The 12,612-nt window shown below is 52.3% G+C and overlaps 1 protein-coding gene across 1 annotated transcript in view; it reads left to right on the forward strand.

Moving 5' to 3' along the window:
• The window catches only part of LOC121661458 (hydrocephalus-inducing protein homolog), a 70,870-nt gene that overhangs the window by 38,206 nt on the left and 20,052 nt on the right, over positions 1–12,612 (forward strand). Inside the window, exons 25-40 of the mRNA XM_042021663.1 lie at positions 220–397; positions 915–1,075; positions 1,808–1,929; positions 2,970–3,106; positions 3,740–3,861; positions 3,949–4,134; positions 4,534–4,692; positions 6,460–6,699; positions 6,954–7,158; positions 7,633–7,794; positions 8,089–8,256; positions 9,359–9,483; positions 9,971–10,069; positions 10,375–10,579; positions 11,040–11,181; positions 12,441–12,612. The exon at positions 12,441–12,612 is cut by the window's right edge and continues 855 nt beyond it. Of these exons, the coding sequence (XP_041877597.1) occupies positions 220–397; positions 915–1,075; positions 1,808–1,929; positions 2,970–3,106; positions 3,740–3,861; positions 3,949–4,134; positions 4,534–4,692; positions 6,460–6,699; positions 6,954–7,158; positions 7,633–7,794; positions 8,089–8,256; positions 9,359–9,483; positions 9,971–10,069; positions 10,375–10,579; positions 11,040–11,181; positions 12,441–12,612 (2,583 nt within the window). The remainder of the gene's footprint in view (positions 1–219; positions 398–914; positions 1,076–1,807; positions 1,930–2,969; positions 3,107–3,739; positions 3,862–3,948; positions 4,135–4,533; positions 4,693–6,459; positions 6,700–6,953; positions 7,159–7,632; positions 7,795–8,088; positions 8,257–9,358; positions 9,484–9,970; positions 10,070–10,374; positions 10,580–11,039; positions 11,182–12,440) is intronic.

A 12,612-nucleotide genomic window follows, 5' to 3' on the forward strand; every position in this document is an offset into this window, starting at 1 on the left:
CTGTGCTGGGGCTGCAGCCTTGCCAGACCTCAGGAGGACACACTGCACCCTGGGGCTGGAGGTGTGAGCTTTTGGGCACAAGGAAGTTAGAAAGCGATGTGGTCTGATGTTTTCTTCTAGATGAGACCCTGTCTTGTCTTCTCAGCCTGTCTGTCCCCTGAGCCATCCCCTATTAAATGCTCTCTGATTCATTCCCTCCCTCTTATCCCATACCTGCAGGGTTCCATTGGGTGTGGTGAGAGGAAAGAGCTGACATTCTCCTACCTCCCAGGATTACCAGGAGCCTTCTGCAGGACTTACGAACTTAAAGTGGCTGACCTGGACCCAGAAAATATCTACCTGAAAGGAAAAGCAGTTTTTCCCATTATCAGTATCAACCTGCCCTGGAACATCAAAGGTGGGCACTGCCTGACTGTCCCCAGGAAGGGCCCCTCTGGTTTTGTTCCCTACCATATGCCCATAGGGCAGCTTACACCCACCTCCACCAAGGCTGGAGGGTTGCAGGACTCCCAGACCAACTCAAGCCCTCTGGTTGCTTCCTGAGTCTTGAGCAGAGGATCCCATGTGGGCTTTGTCCCAGGAACCATCCTGCAGAGCTTGTCTGGCTGGCAGGCTCCTGGAAGGATGATGGCTAAACAGAAAGGCTTGGGAAAGCTGTAAGAGAGGCTGGCAGGGCTTTTGGCAGGGTTGGGTTTGCATGATACTGCAGGGGAAGAGAAGCTGCTCTGTGGGGAGGACGATGGGTGGGAATGAACATGAGGACTCAGAGGGCAGCAGCAGCAGCATCCACTTTTCATAGACAGCCTGAGGGGTTTGTTTCTGGGAGAGGCCAGTGTTGGGGAAGTGGGACTTTGCATCTTAAATGGGATGGCACTTTGCTAACATTTCTCTTTGTGGATGTTTTCTTCCTTCAGGAAATGAAAAATATGAGAAGGCACTGGAAGAGCTCGTTAAAAACGTGCAACAATGCAGGGAAAAAGATAAATCACTTATTTGGGAGAAGGCTGAGACCCTGAAGGCTGAGACCCTGGCGATTCAGAACATGAAGTCACACATGCTTGGCTCGGACACTGTAGTAAGAACAGCTGCAGCCCTGTTTGGCACATGCCACCCTCTCCATGTCACCTGAGCCCCTTGCAGCCCACAGCAGCTTCCCGGTGCCCTGATGGCACTTGGGACCTCCCTGCGCACTCCCGACCATGTGTCTGCTCAGCATTGGCCCAGGGGCTGCCCCTCTGGTCATGGTCTCTCCTGGGGCTGCAGCAGCTTCCTGGCTACCCCAGGGAGGGCTCCTGAAGGCCATGCTCAAGGGATGGAGTTGATGGTGCTTTGAAGGAGATGCAGGTCATTGCTAGGCAGTTTGTTGGTCCCAACCCAAACCCTGCCAGATTTACAGACCTGAACAGCAGCTGCTTGATTGGGCCATGGGACTGTGCTGGCAATGCTCATCTCCAAGAGGCACCGGCTTGGTCCCGGTTCCTTTTCAAGACAGCTTTTGTCCAAGCTGCTTTGGCACTGGCTGAGGGCAGGCGAGTGTCTGGAGCTCTGGCAGGTTCCTGGCTTGTCTGTCTGTGTGTCTGGCCAGATCAGCTTTGCTAACAGTGGCTGGGCAGGCAAAGATGCTGGAGTTACTTCCCTGGAGATGAGGTCCTGGCTAAGAGAGCAGGCGGTGTCCCAGACACTGAGCAGCCAGACAGGAGCACCCCATCACCCCTCTCAACAAGAGCAGGGTGGGATACTCTATCAGGTACAATCTGGGCCTTGGGAAGGACCTTTGCTAACCAGCCACTGTCTTCCCTTTCCTCAGTGGGACCCTTGGATGCAAAAAAAGCTGGTGAAGAAGCTGATAAGGCAGGCTGCTCTGGAGCGGCAGAGAATTCACACCGGGAAGTTGTTCCCTGGCAAGGAGCTGCGCCAGAATCTTGTCAAGTGAGTGGAGACTCCCATGCCCATCTCGAGGTGCCCCATGGGTAACACCCAGCAGTGCCCCCTGCTCCTGGGAGCTCCTTGTGCCTGCAGAACTGGCAATAGCTGGGGACTTGAGAAAGGGTCTGGCCCTGGTGGCTGCTGTGACACGCTCTCTGTGAGCAACTGAGTGCCCTCCCTTCCCCAGCATCATGCTGAACTTGGGACTGCTCAGCTTCCCACAAGTGTGGGGTTCTGCCCTAGAGCTCAGGGGACCCAGTGCAGACCTTCAAGCCCTTCCAGATAGCATAGATTCTGACCCTGTTGACTAGCTCTGAAAGAGACAACTCCCAGCTGATGTCTTTGTTCCAACTAACAGAGCACACTAAACAAAAGGAGCAGGGAACTGCACACATCAGCAAACCCTTTAAAACCCAAAATCAGGTGGTTTACATGCTGGTGGGGTGGCAGGTCTTATCTAGGTGACTTTCCCTGTGCTCCTTCGTAATGCAGCACAGGCACAAGAAGCTCTACTTCAGGAAGAAGATGCTCTGCAAAACAGATCATTCGTGTGCTTTCCTGAGGTCCTGAAAGGACCTTCCTGTGAATTTTGCCAGTATTAACGGATTATTATGCTTATTGGTGCTGCTTTGGTGGCAGTTCTGGTTGCAGAGCAGTGAAGATTTCCTGTGCAGGCAAATCTTATGTGTAGGCCCCAAAGCAATTTCAGGCTCACTCTATACACCAGGCTAAACAGTTTCATTGAGACCAGTGGAGGCCCAGTGTCCTCACCTCTACTGGCTTTTCATAGCAGAGGAGCTGTGACCAGTGTCCATTTTAAACTACTTTTACTTTCAGGTACCTTTGGTAGCTGATAAAACCTAGGACCTGCACTCCCTGTGACTTCTTGAAGTCATTTCCAGGCGGTCAGGTCTGGGGTTTCATTGCTTGAGTTGAGTTTTTACAGGAATGAATACAGAATTAGCTGCTTTATTTGCATCCTCTGTCTGCTTGGACATGTAGCTGGGCTGTGGTTTAAGGACTGTCCTTACTCCTTCTTCCAGCATTGAGCTGCCTGAGTACATCCTGGACATGGGCACCGTCCTTAAGGGCTACACTGAGAAACGCACTGTGGAGATCAGCAACCCCGGGCCGATGGAAGTGTCCTTCCAAGTCGATCAGTCTGTCCTGCAGGACACAGGTAGGCAGTGCTGGAGACAGTTCCTGTGGGCTTGAAGGAGGTGTCTCAGACAGATGAGTTTAAGCCACTGAACTTAAGGTTTTTGAGCTTTTTCTTCTCAGTGTCCCTGATGGGAGCTTCAGAGCCTGAACTCTCCTGGCCAGCCGTGCCTGGGGACCTGGCCTGCCTGCAATTGCCTTAATGCTTCAGTGCAGGGGCAGGATGAGGTCATCACCCTGGTCACCTCTGGCATCTTCTGTCCTTGGCTTCCATGAGCATCAAGTTTCTTTCAGCAGTCTGTGGGCTTGTTTTGCAAACCAGTGGGGTCTGCTGTGGTTTAGAAGTGCTTTGTTTGAAGTTGACACTGTCACAGCACTTGTGTTAATCCTTTCTTGAGGAAACAGCCTTTGAGTTCCTCTGGTGGATCAAAACAGGTTCCAAAAGAGGCCTTGAGGCAAGTCTGCGCTTCCATCCCAGTGGCGCACTGTGTCTGAGGGGTGTTCAGGTGCACCCTTTAGGTTTTTGTCCCGGTCACAGCAGGACATGAGGTTTTTCCCAGACTTCTCAGCCAGGACCCCTGTAAGGCCTTAACGTGCTTATGACACGTTTTGTGTTTCTTGTGTATCTCAGCTGCTTTGTTTTCATCTGTTCAAGGTTTCACGGTGAACCTGGAGGAGGTGACGTACCTGTCCCAGAGATACGCCATGTCCTTTGAAGTGTGCTTTGAAAGTGCCCGCCAGCCAGTGGGAGAAGTGGATGTGGTGCTGCCCATCATGGTACCAGAGCTTTTTGGGCAGACAGCAGGCTGGGCACAGCAGCAGATGTCACCTGGACTCTCAGCTGAATTCTCTGTCCTTCTCCAGGTAACAGAAGGCCCCACGTGTCACATCCACCTCCGTGCCAAAGTGTTTGGACAGTCGCTCAACCTCTCCAAGAACAGATTTCAGTTCCACGATACCATCGTTGGGCAGTGCCAGGTTGAGACAGTCCGGCTCTACAACTGGTTCCGAGTGCCCTGTGAATGGTTCATTTCTGAGGTCAAGCCTAAGGTAAAGCACAGGCGACGTGGAACATGGAACTTCTTGGTTGGGTTTTCTTTGTGTCTCTCGTCCTTTCTGCTCCCGCGGCTGCCTGAGCACTTGGGTCTACAGCGTGTTTGAGGAAGCTTCTGAGGGTCTAGATCAAGGCTGGTTTGCCTGGACCTGTTCCATTAGCTGATGCTTTGCTTTTCTGCCATCTTCACCCATTCCACCTCCTCTGAGGACAGTAGTTCCCCATCTGCCTGCCCTGTCTGCAGGTTTTCCCTCCAGCTCGAGGCCATGGGGCCACACTTGGTTTGGCTGTGGGTGCTCTCAGCCCCATTCCAGTGTCTCAGAGCGCTACAGGAACTGAGGCTCTGTCCCCGCAGACCAAGGAGACCTCCCACGATTGGTTTCTGTGCCCAACAGAAAAAACCCTTTATACCGCCCATACGTCCGAAGCTGAAGGACAGGCCGAAGAAGACTAAGGAGGAGGATCCCTGTCCTTTCGAAGTGAAGCCCTCCAGAGGAATCATTGGTCCAGGAAAGTGGCAGAACCTGGAAATCCAGTTTGCACCCAAGGAAGAGGTGAGATTGGCAGGTGTCAGCCCAGGGCTGTCAGGGCCATCTGGAAATGAGGGCCTGCTGCAGAGAGTGTGGGATGAGCTCTGCCTTCACGGGGAGCTTTCTGCAAGCCCCGTTCTTAGCGTGGCTCCGTTCACCCCACAGAGCACTCCTGTGAGATGTGCTTTGAAGTGCCCACAGGGAGCTTGCACAGAGAGCATCAGGGCTCTGTGGCTGCCTCCTGGCACACTGGGGGGATGTGCCCAACTGTTCTGAATGGATGATGTGGCTTTAAATAAGTCCCTGCCTTTTGCCCAGGCCTCTGGCAGCAGGCAGTAGCTTTATAGGGATGGCCAGCATCCCAAAACCCACTCTCATTCCTAAGTTCTTTAATAATGCCTGATTCAGTCTATGATAGAATGAATATTATTTAATAGACTTCAGAGCTAACAGACATAAGACTTAAAACAGACTATTACTACACAGGAATAAGGCAAAAAGAGACAACTTGTGTTAGATGCGGGGCTAAAGGTACCATTAATTTTACAGCTAGCGAAGAAATAATATAACTTAGGATCCAGTGTTTCTCACCATCCAATTCCTGATGGAGCACACATCAAAATCCTTTCCCTCGATTCCCAGGAAAGTAACCACAGATCTTGCTCCAGACTGTGGGAGGAAGTCCTGCACGCCTTCATTGCATGCGTGTAGAAGGCTTCTGTCTCCATGATAATGGTGTGGGCTTTTCTAGACAGAAGAACCATGTCTTTTGGTCAAGAATATTTTTTTTTTCATCTCTTCCCACATTTGCTTTCCAGACTAAAATGTTGATTCTTAGCTGGGGGCCTGAGCCCTTCTGGTGCCAGAGATGACCCCTTGCTGGGCCTGTGACCCGCCTGGGTTATCTCTTGCATATGCACCAACCAACTGTGGCAGAGAGGAGGTGGATACATCCTGCCACACCAACTCCCCTCAGCCTCCCCCTTGCCTGGCTGTATTTGCAGCTGCGACGTGGTGCAGAGCAGCTGCACACTGGCAGAGGATAACCCTGGGAGGGCTAATCTAGGCTCATCCTGCTGCTGGAATGGACAGACAGAACGGGCATCAGACACCTTCCTGGGTACAGCAGGGCAGTTACCTGTAGTGGTGTGCTGTCAGCAGTCCCTGGGGCTCTGGCCTGCCTGCACGTTCCCATGCAGCTGGGGATTCAACTTACAGGATGAAGCATTCCCAAAAGTAGTTTGCCAGTGGTCACTGGGTCTTGGAAACTGACAGTGTGTACCAGGATGGACACAAGTGCTTCTGTGCCTGCAGACAGTGCCAGGGATCTTTAATTGCTTGAGAGATGTAACCATCTTGCGTCTGGCTTTGACCAGAGCCAAACACTAAGCAGGGAAGATGACCCTTATTTCTAGCCAGTGAGAACTCATTTGTCTCTTTCTCCTGGAGCTGACATTTTCCTGATGCAGCAGTGCCAGCACTGTGTCTGGACACTGTAACCCTGAGGGCCCTTCTCATGAGCATTGCACTCTTGCATAACTAGGTGAAAACATCTGACAGTCCGTTGTACATCCGTCTGATACCCAAATACCCGCTTACAGTGCACACCAGGATTCATCCCAGTTACTCAGACCCAGGACACAGACACTGTAGACCCTAGCATAAGTAAATACCTGGTTTCCATTCACCTTGGAGGGACTGATAACACGCTGACTTTGGGGCAAGGGTTGTATTTGGGGTCCTGTCACCTGGGACTTCATGGATGAGTTTTCTGCACTTTTCTCTTTTCAGAGGTCTTACAGGAATGAGATGAAGGTTAACATTTGTGGGAGCAGCAATCACTTAAAGCTGTACCTCTCAGGACAAGGTCTGGAGTCACGGTTGGAGTTCAGTCCCCCAGCACTAAAGATGGGATGGGTGCTGGTGGGCAGCGAGGGGTTGGAGGCCACAGTGGTGGTGAAGAACCCATGCAAGTTCCCCATTGAGTTTTACTCCCTGGATTTTGATGAGCAGTACCTTGAGGAGGAGAAGGTGAGAAGGCAGGTCTGGTCCCATGCACATGCTGCCCAAGCTTCTCAGCACTCCAGCATTCCCAGGCTTGTGCCAGGGAGATGGAGGCAATCCCCAGGGCACAGCCAACTCTGCTGACATGCTGTGGGAGGACTTGAATAGTTTGTAGTGTTGGGAGGAAGGGAAGAGGGAGAAAATGGTTTGCTGAGTCTGTTTGTGTGATGAAAGGCGAGGAAAGCAATCTTGCATATGGTTTCTCTTCCCTACACACACAGATTCTGCGGAGGGTGGCGGGGTCTGAGTACCCAAAGACCTTTTTGATGCCTGCACGTGCTGTGGGTGAGACGCTGCCCCCAGAGGTGCTGGAGGAATACAAAGCACGTGAGAAGCTGAAGGCTCAACAGGCAGAGCTCAAGGCCGGGGCTGAGGCTGAGGCTGAGGCCAATGCTGAGGCCCAGGACATGGGCAAGGCAGCACCGGGTGAGAAAAACAGTGAGGGTTTGACAGTGTCTGTTTTGACTGTGGACACAGCAGGGAGTCCAGCCCATACACCCTGAACTCTCTTTCACCTTGTTCTCCAGGGCAAGCCCATGCTTTTAGCAGCTGCCCATCCCCCAGCTGGGTGGAGGAGCTCTGGGTGAACGGCTGTTGCATCCTCTACCAACCCTGTGTAGCCAAAGCAAGCTCCTATCTGCCCACCACAGACTGGGGAAATAATCAGGATATTCCCTTGTGTGCCTTAGCCACAAAGACTAGGACTGGACAAGTTCTTCAGCCAGTAGGACCAGGTCTAATATCACTGGCTCTTTTATATTTGCACCTTCCTAGCAACAAAAGAACAAGCTCATGTTGCTTTCAGCAAGTCTCCTTTCCTGGGATCTGAGGAGATGGGGAGGATGATGAGGATCAAAGGTAGGCAGGAGGCTGACTTTTCCATCTGGTTTTGCACTGCAGCATGTCAAGGGACTGTCGCATTCTGCCCAGAGCCCTTGGTGAAAGCAGCTGGGGATCCTGTCTCTCGGGCTGTCATGCGCCACATGGACGTGGAGCCGTCTTCAGATGAAGCACAGCAGTGCAGAGGGATTGTTGTCATCGTCCACGGGGCACCCCGGGCAGGTATGTGTGCTGCAGCCCTGGGCTGCAGGCAGAGGGGGAAGCAGGAGAAACGCACCCTGGGGGACCATGCTGCTTGAGGCAAAGCCCTCAGCTGAGCAGAAGGTGAAGATGATCCTCTTGGCTCTAGAATTCAGAGCTTGTAAGCATGCTCAAGCTGCCTCCCTCATGGCCTCCCCTGGAGGGACACTTGCTTTCCTGCTGTCCTTGTAACTTTGAAATCCTGGTCAAGATTTTTCCAGGGCCTGTAATGCCTCATGTGCAAGTGTCACTGAGCAGCCCTCCTCTCTCTCTCAGGAAAGTCAGCGGTAGCAGCAGCCCTGTGTTACTATTACGACGCGGACTACTTGTCCATAGACACCGTGGTGAAAGAGGCCATCGCCGACGATGGGAGTAAAGCTGGGCTCCATGCCCGGGAGCTTTGCACCAAGGCTGCCAAGAAGCTGGAAGACGAAGACAAAGGGAGTAAGGAGAAATGCTGGAGCTAGAGACAGGGCTTGAGAAACCCACCATGACTGTGCACTTCTGCTTACTCAGAGCAGCAGCTGGACAGTCCTTGTGTCTCTTAGGGAACATGCGTGAAGTGCATCTCTGGCTTTTCTAAAAAAAAAAATCGATTTTAAGGGCTCAGGAGTTCTTTTATAGTCCCCTTTGCTGCCATTCTTGGCACGTTTGTTTTCTAAGGGGGGTGAAGCATGCCTGTCTCTTTCCCAAATGTTCTGTATTTCCTCAAAGCTGAATTGAGCTTGCTCCTCATGGGCAGCAGGCAAAACTGCTGCCCACTTTAACAAGGACAAAGCCCTCTGAAGTGGCTCATTAAGCACAAGAGAACTGACTATGAGTGTAACCTCGCAAACGCCTTCCAGAGGAATTTCCAATGAGAGACATGCTATAGATGAGCTCTTTTCTCCAGAGATTTACCTATGCTCGCTGTCAGGTTACACAGCTCGTGCACATTGGGCTGTTCTCCGTGTGAGACTGGAGACTTTCATGAAACCTATTGGGCAGTTGGGTGAAACCTATTGAGCTCTGCAGGGTGAGGCCAGACCTGGTTTGGTGCAGGGGGAAGTTTTGCATTGCTCAGTTTTGAACCTGGCTGGCTTGGGAGCTCTGGTGGAAGGAAGAAGAGTCTGGGTCTCTGGGTCCCAGCTGGGGTTTTCCCACAAGGAGGATTTAGCTTCAGTGGAGACGGGTGATGCAAGTGGGGCAGGACTGCAGATCTCCACATGAGAATGCAGGATGGGTGCAGTGTATGGAAACAATGGTCCTGGAGGACAAATCTTTGGCTTGATCCATAGGGGAGCTGCTGTGTGAGCCGTGTCATCTGCATGCACAGTTGTTAGGAGGGACATAGGGCTAGTTTTAAAATCAAGTATGGGATGGTGTGCTTTACCATGCTGGTAAGAGAAGCATGGAGGGAGCTGTTTCTGGGAAACAGTGCTGCCAGTGCCCAGCAAACTGGGGAGAAAGTGCCCTGTTCCTTCCAGGGCCCAAGGTTGTGCCCATTGCGGTGAAAGGTGCCTACTAGCTTTTCACAGCCCCCCTGAACCATCTGTTCCCTGTGCAGGTAAAAAGTCTAAGCTTGGTGTTCAGACCAAGAAAAAACAAGGGGAAAAAATCAAGGGGAGCACCAAAGGCGAGAACCAAAAGAAGAAGGAGGCAGCCAGCACATCCGAGAAAATGGACCCCAAGGTAAACATGATCTGCACTGGTTGATGCCTGGGACCTTTGCGCTGTCTTTGAGATGGGCAGGGGCTGCTTACAGAGGAGGCTCTGTGCCAGCTAGGCCCTGGTATGTGGGTCCATAGTGCCAAGCCCAGCTGGCAGGCTGGGCATGACTTGGGCTGGGAATGTGCTCTGGCAGACAAACTCCACTGGTTCTCAGTGGCTTGTTATCAAAGTGCAGTCCTGGCTAGTGTGGCTGCAGGCAATGAGCAAAGCACTGGGAGGCTGCACCGGGGGCTTGCAAGCTTGGGTCTCTGCTGGCCAAGGGATGGGCCCTCCAGGACCATCCCCTGGAGCCGCTGGCCTGCTCCACAGGGTTATTCTGGTCTCTGCTGGTGCAGAACCCCAGCTCCAAGCCCAGCAGTGGGAGCTGTTCAGAGCGTTCCACCGGGGTTCATTTTCCTTACAATGGTCCGCATTACTAGTCACGGTTTCCACTGCTCCTGCACCGCAGCCTCTGAACATCAGCAGCAGCAGCGGGGAAGAGCTGAACTGCCTGAGCTGTGTGCTGCCCGAGGACCTGCTGGTGGACATCCTCTCTGAGAGGCTGAAGGTACGTGGGGTAGGGGAAAAGGAGACATTCCTGCTCCAGAGAGACAGGCAGTGAGGTGCGACTCGGAGAGGAGGAGGAGGAGGAGGAGGTCTGTACGTGCTGTTGGAGGGTCCTGGACTGTGTGCAGGGAACCTTGGGGAAAGCTGCGGATGCCCTTAGTTGGCAGAGCATAGGGAAACATCCAAGCTGGCCTTAGCTAATGCACTTGGAACAATGATAGCTGGTGCCTTGTGACATCTGGGTTTACTGTCCAGCTGCGAGCCCCCCCTGTGCGATGGCTGACTTACTCTTGCCTTGATTTGCAGCACAAAGACTGCTACAAGGGAGTGATCTTTGACGGCTTGGAGAGCCTCTTTGTAAGCAGCCTGGAATCTTCTCTGCTCTGTGTGCTCAAAGCCGTCAAGAATCGTCATCATATCTACATTGTGAACCTGCATCAGGATTATGCTTCTTGCAAAGCCAGGGAGGAAGCTGAAAGAAAGAGGGAGGAAGCTGAAAGACAGGAGGAAGGTGAGATATCTCCATCCCTCTCAAATCTTCTCTCTCAAGCCCTCAGCCTTATCTCTGTGTATCTGGGTTGGCAGCAGAGCTTGTAAGAAATGTTCTTATTCATCTTTCCACCTTCTGCCTCAGTGGAACCAGCACTCATCTCAGAGTTGCAGGAGATCTGAGGTTTTACGACTCACCTTAATCTCTAACATGAAAGCTTGGGCACAAGTGCAAACTGCTGTAGCTCAGTGACGAATGACTGCCCCCAGCCTTGGTGCACTTAAGCAAGGCAAAGCACAGGAGCTCACTGCCTGGCCATAGTTTGGGGGATTGTCTGAATTTTGGAGCAGGGATATGAGCTCTCCAATATCTCCTGGTATGATAGGCTGGGTTGGGAAAAGCTGTGAAGCCTTGCAGCTGACCCAGAGCACCCAGCTCTGCTTGCAGTCACTCATGGTTTCTTCTCTGGTTTGTGCTAAAGAGCGGCAGCAGAATGAAGCTCTTGAGAGGAAAGTAAAACATCTCTTGCTAATGGATGAGGACGAATATGATGCTCTCCCTGAGGAGAGGAAAGCTGAAATGGATAGAATAATCCTGGAAAGGAAGAAAATACGGAGGGAGAGGTGAGTAAGCCTTCCACGGGCCTCTGCTTAGGGTAGTGTCCCTGGAGGGTTTCCTTGCTCCAAGGACTCTGTTAGAGCTCCGAGGTGTTTGACAGCAAAGGCCAGAAGCAGCACAAGGATGGCCACTCTCAGTTCCTTGGCTCCCAAGAGAGGAAGGACCTTCCTCTGTTGAGATGGAACATCATCATCTCCATTTTAGTGGTGAGCCCTCCAGCTTAGATGATGCCTGCAGGGAGCTGGGCTCTGGGCTTGCCTTGGCACTGCCTGTGGAAGTGTCTCTTCAGTCCATGATGTTGATTCGCACCTTCTTCATCATCTCCCTTCTTCACCAAAACAGTGGGATTGTGGTATGGGCGGGTGTGGGGCGCAGCTGTGCTGGCTTGGTTTGGGTCCTGGTCCTGCCACAGATGAAGTCCTTGCAATGCTGATCTGCCAGGGTTCTCCTCATGGTGGGACACCATAAAAACTCGTGTCCTTTAGGCTCCCCTTCAGCTGCAGCAGTAGTCAAGCACAGGAGAAGCTCTGCTCCAGCAAGGCAGCCCAGCTCAGGACACACAGGAAAAGTGTGGAGCTGGGAGGGGAGGCTGCTTAAAGAAAGTCTGTGTATCAGGACTTTGTTCAGCCCAGGCTGAAGTTGGTTTTGTGGGGAGGAGACAGACGAGGCTGCTCCAAATGGTTTCCATGACAGATAGCACAAGTTTGCCTTGGTCACAGCTGGGTTCCAGCAGGAAATCTGGCTGTCAAGAGCCTGTCTTGCAGGAGAGGAGTTCCTGCAGCCTTTGCTTCCTGACTGATAGGATTGTTCTCACTAAGGAACAGGCTATGCCCAGGGAGAAGGGGGCGGAATGAGTCGAGTAAGAATTGGAGGAGGGATAGGCAGATGTTAGCAATTTGTGATCTGGTTTAAACTGGGAAATGAAGAAACAAAGGGCTCCTTCAGGCATCAGTGCAGAGAGATGGTGGATCAGCCTTTGGCAGTGGTCTGGAGGTGTCTGGGTGTGCCTTAAGAGGGAGGTTGCACAGTTGAGACCTTATGATGCCAAGGTTTAGGTTTGGCTGGTCCTGGAGGTCCTCTCCCACCTTTCCCCTCACTTGGGATGTTCCCAACCTCTGTGGGTTGTGGAAAATCCACAGAAATGGTCTCGCGGTTCTGCCTGGCCTCAGGGTCAAGGAATGAAGTGCAGGGCCAGCCAGGATTACAGTGAGCCCATGTTTCTGGTGGTGACTCTCAGGGATGCTTTCTGTTTTGTTTGCTGAAGGGAGCTGAAGCAGCTGGCTCAAAAGCTTGAGGAGTCAAAAGACTTTGAGGATGAAGAGGAGCTGGAGGAGGAAAAGGAAGATGTCTCCTTGGTGAAGCAGCCTGCTAAACCACAGAAGGGGAAAGCCAAAGACCCAGAGAAGAAGATAACCAAAGACCCAGAGAAGAAGATA

The sequence above is a fragment of the Corvus kubaryi genome, unplaced genomic scaffold (assembly GCF_017639235.1).
Source record: "Corvus kubaryi isolate FWS band 111438036 unplaced genomic scaffold, C.kubaryi_AGA036_p1.0 126, whole genome shotgun sequence".
NCBI lineage: Eukaryota > Metazoa > Chordata > Aves > Passeriformes > Corvidae > Corvus > Corvus kubaryi.